The sequence below is a fragment of the Acytostelium subglobosum genome, assembly GCF_000787575.1.
Source record: "Acytostelium subglobosum LB1 DNA, scaffold: scaffold2, whole genome shotgun sequence".
Lineage (NCBI taxonomy): Eukaryota > Evosea > Eumycetozoa > Acytosteliales > Acytosteliaceae > Acytostelium > Acytostelium subglobosum.
The window spans coordinates 1,353,234-1,373,330 of NW_012236530.1; the positions used below are offsets into that span (position 1 = coordinate 1,353,234).

Sequence of the window (20,097 nt, forward strand, 5' to 3'; positions counted from 1 at the left end):
GATGATGATGATGATGATGATGATGATGATGATGATGATGATGATGATGGATTCATCTATGCATGTGGATGAATTTCGCCAACTCATCTCGCTTTTGCTCAATATAATGTGGATGAACAATACCATAATGGGTCAGAATAGCGTTGACATTATTGAGATTGATCGTCAACAAGTCGAGCCTGGTAGCTGGAAAGTTGGGAGGTGGAACATTGGCGGCATTGTGAAAAGGGATAAGGACATCATTGTCATGCACCGCTAATGAATTGTTATCTCTAGCGTGCTGATTGTGAATCATTGAATCGAGTCTATTTGTAATAGGTGCGATGGCTGCAGCAAACCAGGCGGGTTGTTCGTTATCATAATGATTGTTGATAGTCTTTGTCTCCCAATTGGAGAGTCTCACCAGATCAGCATCTGATACTATAGTATTGCTGGGATTTGAATCAGGTCTTTGTCGCTTGATTTTGAGATTGTATACTATTGCCATTGCAGCCTCTGCCTCATCAGGATGCTGTGTATCAGCATGAGGTGGTGGAGCATGATAGTGATTGAGGATATTTGCTGATAAAGGTGGAAATGGATTCATTGTTGACAAAAGAGATAGTAATTGTTCTATTGGAATGGGCAAATAATATACCAAAGTGTTCGCCTTTTTTATTTAACTTTGTAGATATTCACTTGTTTGAGGATATTGTATTATGTAATTTATTATTCATAATGAACATATTAATATTGTCATCAATAGTTAGATTGTTACGCACTTCAGATGATGTGGACAAGAGTTGGTCAAGATCACTGTCATTGGTCAATTGGTCATTTCATTCGATGATCAGATCATTGAACTCACAACTTATTATCAATGTTGGTGCTCAATCTAAATGTGATCATGATGATCAATTGAATACAAGACAAGATGACTATGATGATATTGTTATGATTGATTCTCTATTCGATGTCACTCAACATCTCGACACAAAGTACTCACTTCATCAATCACAACAAATCAACTCGATCATCTTTCAAGGTGTTGATAATTCATATGACGATCAAGTCAAATGTCCTACAATCAAGGCATCATACCCTGCTCATTCACTCGAACAAAAGAAGATTGACATCAAGACAATGATTCAATCACTCACATCTCGATCACTGAATACCTCAGTTACAGTTGGCTTCAAGAGAGTGTTTGCTGGACAAGTGGTCCAACTCATTGATCGTTATGCATTGGATCCTCAATCAATCGATTCACTGGTGGTCAATCATCTCTATCCTATACCGTTCCAAAGTATGATTGAACGACTTCCACACAACAATCAACTCAAGACACTTGACCTCAGAGTGATGAATCCAAGTATGTGCTGTCACAGAAACCACATCAAGAGTACAAAGAGGTGGATGGAGACAATGAGCAGAGAGTTGTTTGGTCGCTGTACCAACGTCACATCACTGTCCATCTATGATGAGTGTACGGCGTACAATGGATATGCCATGTATATGATTGTTCAATCACGTGAGTTCTTTGGTCACCTGGATAAACTAAATCATTTGGAATCACTCTCATTTCGTCTGTTACCAGAATGTAGCGACCATGATCATTATCATGATGAGAACACACTCCATGAGAGAGAAGGTCAATGGTTCCTAGAGTCGCTCACATCGTTCATTCGAGGACATCCAACACTCTACACATTTAACTTTGCCGATTGTTTACCGAAGCCAATGCCCATGCCCAAAAAGTCTACACAAGAAACGGTTGGACGTGGAAGTGGAGGTGGACGTGGACGTGGAGTGCAAATGGATCCCGCCCCAGAGTACCTACCAATTCTAGAGTACCTGCTCACCGATCACACATGTCAAGTACAGCGCCTATCACTGAATATCTCTCTGGATATTAGGATGCCCCAGATTGGACGAAGCATTGACACATTAATATTGACAAGGGCCCCACCGACAGACAACAATATCGAAGAATCAGAGGAGGACGACATCTCGATGATCCGCGATCTCAGGAAAATGGTCACCAACACTCTTGACCTCTCACACTTTCACGTTGTGTACCATCAATCCAAGGAAGACCTCGCAACAGAGGACTTTGGACGGTTCATTGGCGACGTCTACATTCCTCCTATTATCTATTTCGCACAAGATCACAAAGATTTTTTTATAATGACCACAAGTTGTTAGTATATCAGGATGTGGCGAAGAATGGTTTCCACTTAAGCCAAATAAAGAGTGAGATTTGTGGTTCCAATTATGATCGGGACAGATGTTGGGGTGAGGGAAAATCATGATTATTGGTTGACTTGAATCTTGAAGAATAATGGTTCTAGGGAGTCAGAATACTGATTGAAGGGGCAACCGACTCCAGTCTTCGAAAACTGACTAACCTAGAATCCAAAGTCATAGCAATTTAGATTGGATAGACCCAATCCCGCTTGGAAAAAATTATAAATAGCTTGTAATTAAATTAATTACCAATATCATATTCAAATCTTGAAATAATACAAATATTTTATAAAATCTATTAATACAATATCTACATATATCCAAGATGATTAAATTTAATTCTAAAGAGTTCAAAGTAGTAATTTTGGTAATACTTTTCTTCCAAGCTTCAATAGGTGAAGAGATCAAAGGTTGGAGGGTCCTGTCAGAGGACGATGCCAACAACTTGGCAAATGATTTCATTTCCAATACTGGAATGGTCACCGGTCAAGGCTGGGGAACATGCGCTTTCAAGTGTTTCGGAGCAATGGTGACTATTGTTGGATGTGGTTATTGTGCTTGGACTGGAGCCTGTGCTGCTACACCCCCAATTGGAGCCTCCTGTATCGTTGCCAGTTACAACATGTATAACTACTGTGTGGATGCCTGCAACAACAACTTTGGAGACCTTAGCAAGATGGATGGTCCCAACTTCTTGTGTGCCGCTGCTGAAGTTGCCGATCGCATTGGTGGAGACATCGGTGGAGGAGAATGGAATTGGTCTGGTGAGGCCCATGGTTACATTAATAACAACTGCAGGGTGCACCATGGCTGTGGTGCTGCCAATCCAGAGTGTTGTCCAAGACTAAATGGCCGTATTGTATGTGGATAATCAATTATCTGCTCAAACAAATAAATATCAATCTCTTGATCACCCTCATCCTTAAGATACTGTGAATTCATTCAATGAATGATGTTTATTGGAGAGCGCCCAAGGTCTGAGGCTCGATGGTGTAGTACCTTTGTCTCTCACAGGTGCCACAACACCTGGTAGGTGGATTGGATGGGATGTAGACGAAAGGTGCCTCACAATCACTTGGCTTAATACTGCATTGAACACTTCCACACCTGTTATAGGGACGACAGACAGGACAACATAGTCTTCTTCCACTTGGAATGTATTCGTTACCATTGCTTCTACAAAGATCGGCGTCCACCTCTGGACACATCATCATTGGACAAATCAAATTCTCCTCAAGTTGTTCCTCGGTTTCAGCTTGTGATATCTGGGTAATGTAGGTGAGCAACAAGATTGCCATAATAAAGATCGTTAATCTATTCATTATTAATATTATTATTAACTGTAAATATAAGTATAAGTATAAATAATAGAGTAAATTTGATGGCTATTTATATTGACATTTAGGATAGTGATGTACGTACGTCAGAGGTAAATACTTATTGGACCGAAGTGGTGGAGTATTGATCAACACACCTTCACACTATTCAATCAATAACAGGTGTGGTTCTACCGGTCACTCATTCATGTAATGTTGATTGTTAGGTTGAATAGTTGTGTTGTGCTGACATTTAAGAGTTAGTAATAACAATCGGTCAACCTATCGGGAATCCTAACGATGGAATTAAATGTCCCTTCTGTCCAAGGGTGTTTTGTTTGTTGCCGGATTGAATCGTATTAAGAATAAAAGTTATAATGAACTTAGAACATGTATGTGTCCAATCACCAGGAGTCTGAACCAAGACTGTGATTGATTGTAGTTGGCCAACTCATTCAACTTAGATGGATAGTTGAATTCCTGTCCTATTTTCATACTCCACTCCAAGGCTACCCATTCTCCCTTCTCCATGCAATCACCAATACCTGGATTCTTGCATTGGACATGTATCACCCAATTCACAATGAAAGAGAGGACACAATCTAAGCATCGAGATCCTCGCTACCTACCAATCATCCTCTCTCTATCTCTCTTCTCTCTCCTATAATCCAATCAGTCAAACACTTGAATTATCATTGATCAATTCATCATCATGAATAAACATAAAGAATAAATATCTGTTGTATGTATTTGTTTGTGTGTTGAACAATGAATAAATAAATGAATGTAGTAGAGATTGTAGTTGGAATTCAATTCAAAGCAAGACACAGCTCAACACTGCCACCTAGACTGTGGGAGACATAAAGAGATAATAATAAAATTAAAAATAATACAAATAAGGTGTTTGATTATTATGTGTGTTTGAGAGAGTGTGTGAGCTCACAACTTCCCTTGCTACTTCACATCATTTCACCTCACTTCACTTCTTTACTTTACTTTACTTTACATTACTCACCGCAGCATTAGCCACCTCAGCAGCAGCAACAACAACAACAACAACAGAAATAGATTGATAGATAGATAGCAACTACAGAAATAGTTTGACTGTCAACTAATCAAATCATTATTATTTAACATCCCGACAGACACTGTTTCAACAACAACAATCTCACCGTATATTACAGTGCACTTCATTGCATTCTCGATCATAATCTAGTCGACCTACCCCTTGTATTCGAACTCAACTCATTCAATCACTCACCTTTACACAATAACATATCATATCAATAATGGAGTCTCTATCAAAGTATAAACTGGTATTTCTAGGTGATCAATCTGTTGGAAAGGTAGGAGTTGCCGGGGATATAGTAGATACTTTGTATTCACATATACAAGCAATATATTAACAATATTATGATGATGATGATTATGATGTGACCATTCAGACCTCAATCATCACCAGATTCATGTACGATACATTCGATATCACCTATCAGGCAACAATTGGAATAGACTTCCTGTCAAAGACGATGTACCTGGAGGACAGGACCGTTAGATTGCAACTCTGGGACACTGCTGGACAAGAGAGATTCCGTTCCCTAATCCCATCATATATTAGAGATTCATCTGTAGCAATAGTAGTTTATGATATTACAAGTAAGCTAGAGCTAAACAATGCAATGGGGCATGAAACACACCTTGGATGGACGGATGGATTGGTGGATCAGCAACATGATGTTGACGATTGGATACGTGATGAACTAACATTCCAATGCCAATCGATCAATCAATCAACATAGATAGGAATTCATTCTTGAATACAATCAAGTGGATCGATGATGTTAGGAGCGAAAGAGGTAACAATGTCGTTATTATGCTCGTTGGAAACAAGACTGATCTGGCTGATAAGAGGTATGTGTGATACATCCTAATTGATTGATTAATTGATTGATTGACTGACACATTGACAATAACAATAATAATTAGACAAGTATCAATTGAGGAAGGAGAGGCAAAGGCAAAGGAATACGAGATTATGTTCACAGAGACAAGCGCCAAGGCAGGCTTCAATATAAAGGCACTGTTTAGGAAGGTGGCATCAGCTCTGCCAGGAATCGACACCAATTCACTCGGCAAGGCTCCAGAGATGACAGAGGTTATCTTGGCGCCAGAGAAGAAGGAGGCGACTACTGCTGAGGGTGGCTCCACATGTCGCTGCTAAGCCTCAACCAACAACTAGTAGTTGTTAGTTGTTGTTGTTGAGTGACAGGCGGCAGAGTGTCGACATGTCCCGCTGTGTACCAGCAGAAGAGGTGGCTGGTGGATGGTAGGGTCGTGCTAGAGATAACTCTGCTCCTGCGCGCGCCAAGCAGGAATCCCCCAAGGTCCAACAGTAATTAAACACAGACAGTCTTATGCACTAACTATCCAACTAACCGTTGACGACTCGACTTTCAGACTGACTGGCTGGCATCCTTGATCATTTGATCCATCACACCTAGTGACATCATGATCACCTTGCACTTGGGGAGATCCCCCATTGACGACAAACAGATACTCGCTTCAGCAGGACCTTATATTGGGAACCCATTGATGATGTGTGGATAGATAGATAGATAGTTGTTGACAACGAGTAGCACTCTATCTCATGGGCTGGGCAGTGTGTGGCAAGCCATGTCGATCGACTCACCGCCAGTCATAGGAATGGGCTGGGCTGAGCTGGCCTGGTTGGGTCTTCAACGACCAAACGATTGTCTAGCTTATGAGAAGCTAGATGTACTTGATGGTTCATTCCAGTCGACTCTACCTGGACTCAGTGATGTTCAAACTGCCAATGATTGGTTGATTGACCAACAACCGCAACACAACACATATTGTTGAACATCCGTCGAGCGTCATATGACCCTCGATCATCGCTTACAATGTACAAGCCTTTGATCCGCAATTGTATCAGCAAAGAGTTGGAAGGTGTGAGGGCCAGCACGCGATCCAGGATCATTATTGGGGAATTTTCAATCAACTCCACTACTCTTGCAAGGCGAAATTTGTGAACAGACACCTAAGAGGCCCTCTGACTTGTCATGAAGGGGCGGGCCATCCCAGCCCAACCAACTCATATAGTTGTCCCCACCTACCCCTGTATACACTCATCTACCTACCCATACTTGGACCGTGTACTTGTAAGTAAGTAACTAACTAGGTTTGATCAATCATGTACATGTATACGACCCATGACCAAACAGGACGATACAGATATTTGCGAAATGATGTTGGTTGAAGTGGACGTAGTCGAGGATTCAAGGAACATGATGTTTGGTATAGGCCCAACCAGATTACAATATCTGATCTGGCTTCCAAACATTGTCGCGCTCAATCCATGAAGTATGTTTGATTAAGTGTATGAGACTAATCGAGTATTTATAACAACCCTGGAAGGTTTGTATTATTCATTAACTTAACTTAACTTATATACACTTTACAAACATATAAAGAATGAACACTGTTCGCTCTGCTATCCTTTTGCTCGTCCTCCTTGGCGTCGCCATGGCCCAGCCAGCCAACGTCGTCCCAGCCCTCTACAATGGAATGGTTTTCCTGAGATCCTCCCAGGACTACAACGCCGAACACGGAGTCGCCAACTCTGTTATGAACAGAGTCCCAGGTCAAGGTGCCGGATGCGTATGTACCCATAATACTATAGTCAATCCACCATACTTTGAAACTAACCACTTCATTTACCTCCCATTACATTCTTACAGTGGGCACCATACTCAATGAACACTAACCAATGGATTATGGCCAGCTCCATCACCCCATTCGGTGTCAAGGGAATTGCCATCCAAGGTAGATACGACTACGACCAGTGGGTAACATCATTCCAGATTCACTACTCGCTCGACGGCATTAACTGGACCCAGATGTACAACGGTGGCAGCACCACCTTCTACGGAAACTCCGACAGAAACACCCCAGTCTACATCAACTTCCCATCGACCATCACCGTCCGCAACATCCTCATCAAGCCATTGACCTGGTACGGAGGTATCGCCCTCAGATGGGAGGTCTTCATTCCATTCTTCTAAATACTTCCATATTGAAGTTGGACACAATAAACTTAGTAGTTACACCCATGGTTGACATACCAACTATTGATCCTAAGATGGTTAGGCGAGTGATGGAAACTAGTTTGTTGTCAGCTGATCAGTTTCCAAAATGTCAGCTGATCAAAATAATGTCATGTGATGTGTCAGATGAGCACTTTCGCCTCGAGAAAACAGATACAAAGATAGAGATACAAGTGATGTCTGGGAATGTTAGAAGTGCATTCAGGTCAGTATACACCTTTGGTGGCAAGATCAACTGGTTCCCAGGCCACATGATCAAGGCTGCCAAACAACTCAGAGAGAGTATCAACAAAGTTGATGTAGTTCTAGAGATACGTGATGCTCGTGTATGTATAATGATGATGATGTAGACGATGATTGTAGACGACACTAACAATGACACAATGAAGGCACCGATATCATCTGGAAATCCACTATTATATGATATATTGAAGCAATGGAAGGATCAGGATGGACTCAAGTCACACTTTATAGTCTTTAACAAGGCAGATCTGTCTAATCACAATCTTCAGAGTCGTATCAAGAGTCATTTTGAACAGTCATCAACATCATCGTCATCATTGCCATTGTCACCATCAGAGCTCAATCATCAGGTTAGAGTTGCATTCACTCAGTCGTCATCCAAACAGAACTCGGCTGCCACACAACATTCATCACATCCGCGTCATCCCTATCAAGTCATCAAGCAATCTGTACAGTATCACAACGACATGCTCTCCAAACTACAACAATCAAACGCCACACCTGCATCGGCTGCGCCCGTCAGCACTTCATGGATCGATCCCAGCAAGCTGAAGCGAGAGATCAACATGCTGGTGATAGGCGTGCCCAATGTGGGCAAGAGTTCACTGATCAACGCGATACGCACGGCTTGCAAGCTGACCAAGGCGGCCAAGACTGGCGCGCTACCTGGTGTCACTCGCCAGTTCAGTGGGTTCCGAGTGTCGGACGACCCTCCCGCATTCCTCGTCGACACGCCCGGCATCATGATACCGGGTGTTCAGGAGGACAACGAACGTGCGCTTAAGCTCGCATTGATTGGCGCCATTTCAGAGAAGGGAGTGTCCAACCAAGACGTTGCGGACTACCTCCTGTTCAAGCTGAATCAACTGAACAACACAACCTATGTCAAGCTGCTGGACATTCCCGATGGACAACCAACAGACAGGATATCAGAGCTGTTGGAACATGTATGTCGACATCAAAAGTTCTACCAGACATCCAAGACTGGCGATGCTACACCAACTCAATCATCTAGACATTCATCGAGACAATCATCACCAAGACAACAACAACAACATGTTGAACAACAGCAGCCTCTTCAGCATTATGACTTTGAACAAGCATCAAGGTACTTTATCAACATGTATCGCAATGGCAAGTTTGGCAACTTCTGTTTGGACAAGATATCCGATGGATCTGTGGCAGCAGCGGCTACCACGACCACTCCATTGACTGGCGACAGCAATAGTGAACAGAAACAGGAAATAACACCGGCTTAGTTATGTTCTTATGTATATGTATCGTTGGGGTTACCATCGTTGTATCCTGTTTTATTAAGATGGATGGATGTGAAAGGGTCTGCTTGAGTAGCAGTGTGGCGTTGGAAGGAGGAGTTGGAGTTGGAGTTTGAGTTGGAGTTGCGTTGGAGGAGGGATGTTGGAAGTAGGAGTGTTGCTCGCGCGCTTGTTAAAGTTGATGTGTATGTGTGATTGATGCGCTTGATTGATTAAAATAATGTACGAATGAACATTCCGAGCTTTAGAGCTTTGGACCAGCGGCGAGGACCTCAGCTGGGGCCTTATCTTGGTACTTCTTGAAGTTCTCAATGAAGAGACCAGACAGCTTGTGCAGGGTCTGAGTGTACTTCTCCTTGTCGGACCAGGTGTTGGCTGGCATGAGGATCTCAGCTGGCACGCCTGGGCAGGACTGTGGCACGTGGAGACCAAAGACGTCCATTGGGGTGGTTGGAACCTTCTCCAGCTCGCCAGAGTGGATGGCGTCGATGATGGCACGGGTGTATGACAGACGGATACGCGAGCCAATGCCGTAGGAACCTCCGGTCCAACCGGTGTTGATGAGCCAGGCGGTGGCGTTGTGGTTTCTGAGCTTCTCGGCAAGCATCTCGGCGTACTTGGTTGGATGCCATACGATGAATGGCTCACCGTAGCATGAGGAGAAGGTGGCGGTTGGCTCGGTGACTCCGACCTCGGTACCGGCAACCTTGGCGGTGTAACCCTGGATGAAGTGGTACATGACCTGCTGGGGAGTCAGCTTGGACACGGGTGGCAGAATACCAAAGGCGTCACAGGTGAGCATGATGATGTTCTTTGGATGGTTGTTGGACATGGCTGGGAACTTGGTGTTGGGGATGAACTCCAGTGGGTAGGCGCAACGGGTGTTCTCGGTGATGGACACATCGTGGTAGTCGACCTTTCTGGTGATTGGGTTGTAGACAACGTTCTCGAGGACGGCACCAAAGCGGATGGCGTCAAAGATCTCGGGCTCCTTCTCGCGCGACAGGTCGATGCACTTGGCGTAGCAACCACCCTCGATGTTGAACACTCCGGTCTCGGTCCAGACGTGCTCGTCGTCTCCAATGAGGAAACGGTGTGGGTCGGCAGAGAGTGTGGTCTTGCCAGTGCCAGAGAGACCAAAGAACAAGGTGACGTCTCCAGACTTGCCCTCGTTACAGCTAGAGTGCAGTGGCAGCACTCCGTTCTTGGGCATCAAGTACATCATGATGGTGAGGATTCCCTTCTTCATCTCACCGGCGTACTGGGTGCCGAGGATGACCATCTCACGACGCTTAAAGTCCAGCGAGACACTGGTGGCGGACGACATGCCCTTGGTGTAACGGTTGGCTGGGAACTGACCAGCGTTGTAAATGGTGTAGTCGGGCTCGCCAAAGTTCTTGAGCTCCTCCTTGGTGGGGCGGATCAACATGTTGTTCATGAAGAGGGCGTGGTAGGCGAGGGTGCAAATCACTCTGACCTTGATGCGGTACTTGGGGTCCCAGCCGGCAAAGCCGTCGATGACGTACAGCTTGTCCTGGGTGTTCAGGTAGTCGATGGCACGCTCACGGTTGATCATGAACGACAGGTCGTCAAGGGCAATGTTGACCGGTCCCCACCAGATGTCGTTGAAGCTGTCGGCCTCGCTGACGATTCTCTTGTCCTTTGGGCATCTGCCAGTCTTGGCGCCGGATCTCGTGATCAGAGCACCGGTGCTTGTAATAGCTGAACCAGTCTCAAAGGCCAAGGCCTGCTCGTAAAGCACTGGCACTGGTGGGTTATGGAAGATAGTGTTGGCCTTTGTAAAGTGCTCGTCAAGGTGCAAGCTGTCGACTTGTGCATCTGTTTGTTTGAAAGAGAGATAAGAAGAAGAAGAATGGTTAGTGATTGATTGATTGATTGATTGATTGATTGATTGAGCTCGTTGTATACATACCAAGAGAGTCGGCATGGGTGTGACCTGGGGAGGAGGGTGGTGGGACGTCGGCGGTAGAGGCCTGGAGGGACTTGGCGATGGATTCCTTGGCTTGTTGATTCATGGCTTAAGGTAGTAACTAATGAAGTATAGTAGTAGTAATAATATAACTATTTGTTGATGAAGTGATAGACACAACAAATTGAACAATGATGATGTGTGAGTGGTGTGGATGCAGTAAGTACTGACTTGTTAATATCAGATACTGCGTGGCTGACCAATTGGGAAGGAAGGGAAGTCAGTGAGTGTGTGTATGGGGAGACCTCGTCTGTCTTCGTTTAATTTACGCTCATGCACTCATTCATTCATTCACTCACTTCAATAGCATCGGGTTTTTGAAATTTACTTTCATGAACACATACTTCACTACAAGCTCGTTAGTCCTTTCCTTTTTTATAATTTTGACAATTTCTTTGGTATTTTTTTCGAGGTCCCCGAATGCACCTCAATAGTTCAAATGTGGGGTTCGGGGTCATCCCTTTCCACTCTTGTCCCATGTTCGGGCATTGGCAGCACCTTATCATTTACTCAGTGTCAACAACTGTGTTGTCCGTATCCCATTTCCATCCCCATCCCTTGAACTCTGCATCATCATACTCCCAAGTAGGTGCAATTATTTGGGAACTCTCAAGTTTAATTGATTTCAAGTGCAAAGAAGGTTATCTCTGTCTCTCATGATGTGCAAAACCTACCTTGGTTAATATCATCACCGAGCCGGATCCAGAATCCGAATGTCCAGTTAATCAATCAATCGACCAATCAATCAATCAATCAATCAATCAATTCAATAATCAATCAATGAGAACTAAGTTATCCCTTTACATTTATCTATGTACATCAGATTAGAAAACTAACGAATGAACTTGAACTTAGAGTCCAACTCTACGATGGGACAACTAAAGTTGAAAAGTGATGACTTTGTTATGGCCATCATGTGCCACTCTTAAAGATTGTCTGTCGACCTTTCGTTGGAAACCCAGGGAAAGAATGAGAAGGTACCTTCTACATTTGGTCCGATGGTCGTTCAATGAAGGATCTGGTATAATCTTTAAGTAAAGTACATCATGAGCCACAAGTGACCCAAACAATGCCTGATCAACAGGACCAAAGTTTCATAGCATTCATTGATTGATTGATGGATGGCCGATGAATTGGGCACGTGAGTTTTAAACAGGGCAGCCAGTCAAATCGTCAGAATGGCTCCTCATCTTTCAAGGATACGAGATATCATTCAAACCGTCGTCGGTATTGCAATGACTTGTTGTGCCTCGCCATCTCATGTCATTCCATGCCTCGCAATGGCCTTGCCACGGCCAGCCTATCCTCCGTTTCTTGCTAAGAGTGTGGTTCTAAACCACAAGGTGTCCAAAGCAAGAATAGATGATGGAGATATCTCCAAAGATGTCTCAAGACATGGTATTTATGTGTACTTGACTTTGTTTAGAGTCCAAACGGTCGAGCTGAATCACCTAGGGTGACCGACTTCGACTGGTGATCCACTCAACACAACTGCCCTGAAGCGCAGTGCACTGCTCAACCCTAACCTCCCGCGTCAATGCCAATGCGGTCCTCCGCCCCCACCCAAGATGATGGGTCAATCACAGATAATCCATCTATTTATTTATTTACCTCGAGATATCTAACACTTTTTTTTTTAGCTCCCCCCAAGCCCTCATTCTAGATCAATCCATGAAGTTGGTTGTTTGAGTCCTTGGTGGTCCACCATCAATGACCACACAAAACACATACACATTTAATTATTTATGTGTTTTGTGGTTGGTGATGCAGTTGATTATTAATTATTTTATGTTACGATTGACGCAACCCGTGAAGGACAAAATGAAAAATATCTGGTCTGTGCAGAAGCCGCGGCCTGCCATGGATTGGCCACTCAATTGATCAATGTACGGAACGGCCATGCACGCGACGTGATATATTTTATATATATCGTCATCTGTCCTATGCGTTGCTCTGTTCAGTGCAACAAACCTACCAAGTTGGACGCATTTCGCTGTCGCCTTAACCAATCCGGTGCGGAGAGCTACTAGGATCGCTACCATCACCACATCCAAAAACAACCCGGGCAGGCCGGCCTAAACGAGCCCTCAACAAGTGTCCAATCCATCGACCTGGCCATCATCTCACTGGCCAGATCATCCTCAGATGGCAGTGATCCAACCCACCATCTGTAGTGGGCCTTGTTCCCGACCAAACGGTTTAGAACAGGCCGGGCCTTGCTTTGAATGATCAACTACTGATCTTTGGTTGTTTGTTTGTTTGGCTGTTGGTTTGCTTGCTTGTTGATGATGGTACATCGGATCTGATGTGTCAACCACTTGTATAAAGGTTGCTTTGAGCAGGAATCCGCATTACTTACTTTAGTTAACTCAACTTACATTCTTTGCTTGCCTTACAACAACCACCAACAACAACTAAGTTATTATTATTTATTCAGATACCGTCATATCATACCCTTATTATCTCTGTCTCTTATTCTTATCTCTTTTACTTAAGGTAATTAGGTTAATAACAACTATGCACTCCATCTCCTCCACCTCAACTTCACCTTCATCCGCATCCACATCCACATCAGTCCAGTCTTGTCCAATCCATTAACACAACATTGATTTGGTATCCTTTGTTGGCAAGTCAATCTTTGCCCAACAAGGTAATTAAATCGTTGCATTAATGTATATATTAGTTGTACACTACCTACTTTGTACTGTTGTTGTCGTTGATCACAACACACACTCACACATTCAATCAATCAATCAATCAAGTTAATCACTCAATCTCCACCTCTTAACTCATTGTTAAGTGTGATGTCTTTGTTCTTATGAGTGAATGTGTGTGCTTGTTCTCTGTTCTGTATTGAGTTTGTGAGCAAACGAATGTGATGGGTGAGTGTGGACACACAATCACATCACTTCTCCGCAACACACCCCTCAATCACATTCAATCACCCACCATCTACTACTACTACTACTTAGGACAACACACACTCAATTAATAATGATCAACAGTAAGACACACCCAAGAGTGATGACCACTCCATTTATTCGATCACCATCCAACCAACTCTCTCTCACTTATATATTTATAACATGTTCATCGAACAACCCGGCATTCCCATTCATTCTGCATCCATCACCTTGGAATGATTGATTGATTGATTGATTGATTTAGTGTTCATCCACATACATAGTCGTCATCACCAAATTGTGTGAGTGAGACAGACTGACAGACAGTGTCCTCCAACTCACTCACTCAATCAACAACATCAACATTTATATCTATTACCTCTACAACCCTCAACACGCACCCACACACAATACACTTCTCTCGACGTCTCGCATCTCTCCCATCACTTCCAGTGATCAGTCTTGAGTGATGCGCGTGTGATTGAGTGTGGTGTCGTTTGTGTTGGAGAGTGATTGACACTTGTCCAGACGGCCCCTCCCATGCCATGCCATCCATTGTATGCAATACAACCACTCGTTTGTCCATATGCTTGACATAAGTGGAAGTAGTAGCAGAAGTTAGTATAGTATATGCCAAATTTATACTATCGTTGTTGGGAGGACAGTCTATAATTGTTTGTTTTGTTATGTTTTATTGAGTGATTGATTCATTTAAGTTGTCTTTGGTGTTTGTGTTGTAATTGTTGTTGAAACTCCAGCCAGAGCAATCCAACGCAAATATCATCAACTTCATCATCATCATCATCATCACCTTAACATCATCATCACTATCCAAGTTAAACAATAAGTTTTATAACTTATTACTTATCCTATTTATTTATTTATTTATTATTTATTTATTTATTAATTAATTACCATTAAGTTCCTTTATTTATTATTTATTATTTATTATTTATTATTTAACATTTTCTCCCTGTTGTATCACAATCCAATCACCAATCAACAAAATCATTCGCCAATCATTCAATCCATCCAATCAATCAATCACACCCACATCAATTATCATAATTCTACGCACCAAATCTATAAATCCATCTGTCTTCTTTTGTGTCGTTTCCGGGGGGTCAACCATCAGCTCGCAACAAGGACTCGAAGCGGTCCACATACCCAAGCCCCATTCCCTATATTTATCTCAAACTGCGAAGTCAAGATATTGAAGATAGGCCGCGTACTCATCCATCCGTCCCCATTTCTTAAACCAAACCTCTCCCCTTGTCTCAGTGTAACTGCAGCCAATCAACAGACGACCATCATCTTCATTCTAGAGCACTTCACTCATATCGATCAATTGTTTGTTTGCACCGCTACTCAATCCATTGGATAAGAACCCTCGCATCTGGTCCAGCCAAGCCAACTACATCAGAGACATCTAATCACTCTCACCCAAAGTCATCACTTTACTCGAAAGACCATAAGAGGTAAATATAGATATAGCCAACGACTTAGTCGTTCGGTAGTACAATACATCACCCATCTACCATCAACTTCCACCACATCCTCATCCACATCCAAGCAAACAAACACTTCCCCATCCCATCACCCAACTTGAAATGTTAATTAATTAACATGGCGAGAGTGCACGCTATACATCCGCGGATCGTCGTTGAGCTTTTGGCTTGGGTCCCTGAGAAGGCTGATTGGCCCCCAAAAAAAGCCTCATCTGCCCAGGGCCCACACCCCAACCCATCACCAAAATTCACCCGAAAACACAAATCACTCAACTCGATCAGAACCACGCCCCACCAATCAAACATACGCGACTTGTACCATGCTATGCTCCACCATCATTCATGCCATCACCCGCACTCCACGTCTGTCCTTACATCGTCATCCTTGTGATTTATGATAAAGTGATTGCGACGGCCGGACCTTTGGCCCACTGATCGCCAATCACTACAAATTAATTAAGGATATCTCCCCGCAAAGATAGCCTTGAATAGATCACCCCAATCAGGACCTCTCAAATCTCAACCGTTGATTGAACCCTTGTGTACTTGTGTGTTGTGTTGTTTGTTCGACGAATGACCATAGCCGTCCCGACTCCACATCGCTCGACGACGGCTACATCCATGTCGCGCCCTCCATTCTATTTAAATATTAATATTTTTGTTGTTGGCGCTGTCAAGGATGCGCGCTCGGTCCTAACTGTTGTGGAACCAGCGCCCACCGTTTGGCATGAGGTGGTAGCGATGCTCAACACAACAAAGCCTCGCTTAAGCTCGACCTGATCAAGCTGTATTGTATGCTTGAACAACATTACTTGATTCATTCATTCATAATTCTTTCATTCATCAGTCAATCATTAATTACTTGTTGTCAACAGATCTATTCCCTATTTCAAATCACTATCTCATATATCACCATCACTCAACACACCACACAATCAAGAGTCTCAATCAATTAATTAATCAATCAGTCCAGAAGAAGGAAGCCCAACACACACCCTAGTACACACACTGTTGTTGATCAATCAATCACAATCACAATCACACACAACTACCACACACACATAACACATACACCCTTTCAGGCAAAACGCCCCATTTGAGGCCTACACAACCATCAGAGGAGCGTGTCCTTTCCACAAGTCGCTGATATACATCTTCCAACTCGAGTTGTGTGTGTTTCCATTCATCCAACAACCTAAGGTTCAACCTTGGCCGGATGCCAATAGCTCCACCTATCCTTCATATATCCCAATTCATCTGATTGATTGATTGATTGCCACACCAACAAATCATTCATTCAATTTCACCCATATATATACATCATCCATCTCTTTCCACTTCCACCTTCCACATCCACCCAACCTGCTCGCTTGCCTACAGACATCCCCCTACCCCATCTCTTCAAATTAATTAACATAACATATTAGTTAGTCCAGACAGTCAGTCAGTCAGTCAGACCTATATTCCAGTCAATCAATCCAAGTCCAGTCCACGACCAACTTGCCAGTCTACTTCCAACAACACTACATTATCAAACACATATACACCAACCAACCAATCTACCAACCATGGAAATATTACCTCAGAACAGTTACCTCTACCATCTGGCACCTGGCGCAGGCTCTAGCCTGAAGCTGCAACACCTGGCGGCCAACCCTTTCACTACGACATCGGCCGGCTCGTCATTTGGCGCCGCTTCCGTCACCTCGTCTCCATCTAAATCGTTTAGCAACAACAGCAACTCTACATCGACCACGCCAACGTCCAACTCACCATCGCCCTCGCCCAACTCAATGATCTCGGCCAACATGACCTGGAGAAAATGCTGCACCAATTCCTCTTGTCTACTTTGCACCAAGGGCACTCCCAAGTGCCTGTGCATGAACCACCCCTCGTGGACATTGATCCTTCGCGTCGTCTTCTTCGCGCTGGCCAAGATCCACCCAGACAAGGAGTACTTCAACTTAAAGAAGGAGGTGTACGTCTACCTCAACGACCATTGGGAGATCCTCTCGCCAACTCAGGCTCAGTCCGCCAACTGGAAGCGCCAAGTCCAGGACGCTCTGTCACACTCCCGTTTCTTCCGCTCGGGTCGCCACACACTCCGCTGCAATGGATACTGGCAACTGAAGATCCTTTGCAACCCATGGACCTACAACAGCTCCAAGCAGTTTGAGGCACTCCGTTTCGAAGACATCCAGCCACACTCTCCATACTCCCCATCCTTCCTCTCATCACAATCATCCTCTCCAGTCCTGTCCTCTGAGATCCCCTGGAGGTTTGAGACCATCTCCTTCGCTTCCTCTCCCAGAGATAGTATGTATCATCACACTAGTTCGATGCACTCAATCAATCAATCAAATGTCTAATATATATACAACTTCCAGACAAATATGTAACAGTAGATAAGATGGACATTAAGAAACTGCTAAGCTGCAACAACTCTGACTCTGACATTGAGCAGGAATACGAAGTGTCCTCGCCTCTGAGTTCAGAGAGTGGCGCCAGCAGCAGTGGTGGTAGCACAGTCCACGCCATCGCTCATTTCAACGCCAACGCCAACTACAACATCAACGCCCATCACGCAATCCAGCCACAACAATACAACGCATCGTCATCATCATCATCGTCGCCAAGCAACACATTCAGCACACCAAGCAACTTTAAATTCATCAACAGTGCCAGCAGTGCCAACAAGAAGCCACGTCTCGACCATGGCTCATCACCATCATCGTCTCCACGTGTGGCCGACGCACACTTCTTGGCCAACCTGTCCAGTCTGCCCTGCACGCTGCCCCTGCAACTGCACCAGCTGCCGTCCAAATCACCACTGTCCAAGGGTGACCGTCACGACTTTGACGAGATAGTGTCCTCCAAGATACACCAGATGAAGTCTATCCTCAACTGTACAGACTAGAGTGGGAGACCCATCAATCCATCCATCATCCACCATTGTTCGACCATCCAACCATTCATACATACACAACCAACACCAACAATGTCGCGTCAAACTTCCAGCTTCCACATATACTTCAACAAGCTGGACAAGTTCATATACACCTATATACTCCATCCATCATACATATACTTATATTTATATTATATATATACATATACATATACATATATATTACCTATATACTCTATTTATTAGTAACCATCAATCAACATAATCAATCAAACATACACATCAATCACATCAATCACATCCATCTTGGGTTGTCAATTAATAATAATTAATTGACTTGTGGCCTGATTTGGAATTTACCAATAGTAGTAGATAACTAGCCTATCCCCATGACAACCGTAACCATCATAATTATTTATTTGATGCTTATACATGTAAATAAATAAGCTCCAATCAATCATATATAGCATTTAAAACATACTTCCTCATATCATGATCAGACTCTCCATTCATTGATTATACTAACTCATTCATTCTCCTCATCTATCTGGATATGGATGGATGGATTGATTGTTGTTGGAAGACATCCATCTCCGGTCGATTTTCGTTGAAGGCTGGACCTCTGATTTTCACGTGAACCACCCTTTTTGTTTGAAAGTGCAACACACAATCCATCTGGAAGGCCTTCCAATGGACCATCACTAGGCTAAGGTCCAAAATATAAACAAAAACTTTCCTATTACATAGACAATTAATCAAACAAACAAACAGACCAAACAAACAAACTACCAAACAATCAAACAATCAAACAATCAAACAATCAACATCCAACCAATCGATCAATAATTCATGGTAGCACTTTCATCGTGATACCTTAATTAACACACACAACACTACTTTCCCCCACTCCCCCACCACACACTCACAACTGATTGCCCCACTCCACACGATCAATCTACCTCATACACAAGTTAGGGCGATCAATCAGTCAGCGCAATCAGTCTTTCAGTCAGCGTAACCTACATCATTACTACTACTACTACTTCAAGAAGATATAGAGATAGATATAGAGCACATCCCTCTTTGTGTTACTGACTACACTAGACTTGATTGATTGATTGGCTTGCCAACCGGTAGAGTGATACACACACACCACATCCAATCCAATTGGATACTACTATTACAATAATCAATCAATCATTCATACACATTATTATCTACTTGTACACTTATATTTATATAAATATTAATATAACATAGGAATGGAGGAGTACGAGGTGCGATCCAAACAGGTGATCAAACTTTTGGAAGGCCTGTCTGAGAACAGGGCCAAGAAGGTATTGATCGCCTTCTGTCATGATGTGATCAATGCCGAGATGTCAAGACTACAACCATCATCATCATCAAAGGCAGTGTCCTCCAACAACAATGCAGCGGTGGCAGTCGAGCCAACAACTCCATTCTTGATCGACCTCTGCTCAGCCCATGTCCAGAGATCATTACTCACAGGTATGTGTTTCCAGGCTCCATGGACTCCAATCAGCTGACTGACCTCTCTTCCATAGCTCAACCAAGTATATTATGGAAGTTACTTGAGTATTCAAT

General features: G+C 43.5%; 6 protein-coding genes across 6 annotated transcripts; 5 read left to right on the plus strand and 1 right to left on the minus strand.

The window, feature by feature from the left end:
• Positions 1-4,831: 4,831 nt before the first annotated feature.
• Positions 4,832-5,760, plus strand: SAMD00019534_013140 (hypothetical protein; the record flags this gene model as incomplete). Its single annotated transcript, XM_012903281.1, has 4 exons — positions 4,832-4,888; positions 4,988-5,198; positions 5,342-5,453; positions 5,529-5,760. Coding segments are annotated over 4 exons (612 nt in total), but the record flags the coding sequence as incomplete, so codon positions are not given.
• A 1,274-nt stretch (positions 5,761-7,034) lies between these two features.
• Positions 7,035-7,624, plus strand: SAMD00019534_013150 (hypothetical protein; the record flags this gene model as incomplete). Its single annotated transcript, XM_012903282.1, has 2 exons — positions 7,035-7,220; positions 7,301-7,624. 2 exons carry the CDS (start codon positions 7,035-7,037, stop codon positions 7,622-7,624), a joined length of 510 nt encoding a protein of 169 aa, XP_012758736.1.
• A 134-nt stretch (positions 7,625-7,758) lies between these two features.
• Positions 7,759-9,162, plus strand: SAMD00019534_013160 (hypothetical protein; the record flags this gene model as incomplete). Its single annotated transcript, XM_012903283.1, has 2 exons — positions 7,759-7,992; positions 8,056-9,162. Coding segments are annotated over 2 exons (1,341 nt in total), but the record flags the coding sequence as incomplete, so codon positions are not given.
• Positions 9,163-9,427: 265 nt separating this feature from the next.
• Positions 9,428-11,219, minus strand: SAMD00019534_013170 (hypothetical protein; the record flags this gene model as incomplete). Its single annotated transcript, XM_012903284.1, has 2 exons — positions 9,428-11,022; positions 11,117-11,219. The coding sequence occupies 2 exons, from the start codon at positions 11,217-11,219 to the stop codon at positions 9,428-9,430; spliced, it is 1,698 nt and encodes a 565-aa protein (XP_012758738.1).
• Positions 11,220-17,152: 5,933 nt separating this feature from the next.
• Positions 17,153-18,501, plus strand: SAMD00019534_013180 (hypothetical protein; the record flags this gene model as incomplete). The annotated part of the gene is made up of 2 exons (XM_012903285.1): positions 17,153-17,900; positions 17,972-18,501. 2 exons carry the CDS (start codon positions 17,153-17,155, stop codon positions 18,499-18,501), a joined length of 1,278 nt encoding a protein of 425 aa, XP_012758739.1.
• Positions 18,502-19,754: 1,253 nt separating this feature from the next.
• Positions 19,755-20,039, plus strand: SAMD00019534_013190 (hypothetical protein; the record flags this gene model as incomplete). The annotated part of the gene is made up of 1 exon (XM_012903286.1): positions 19,755-20,039. The coding sequence occupies one exon, from the start codon at positions 19,755-19,757 to the stop codon at positions 20,037-20,039; it is 285 nt and encodes a 94-aa protein (XP_012758740.1).
• Positions 20,040-20,097: the final 58 nt, after the last annotated feature.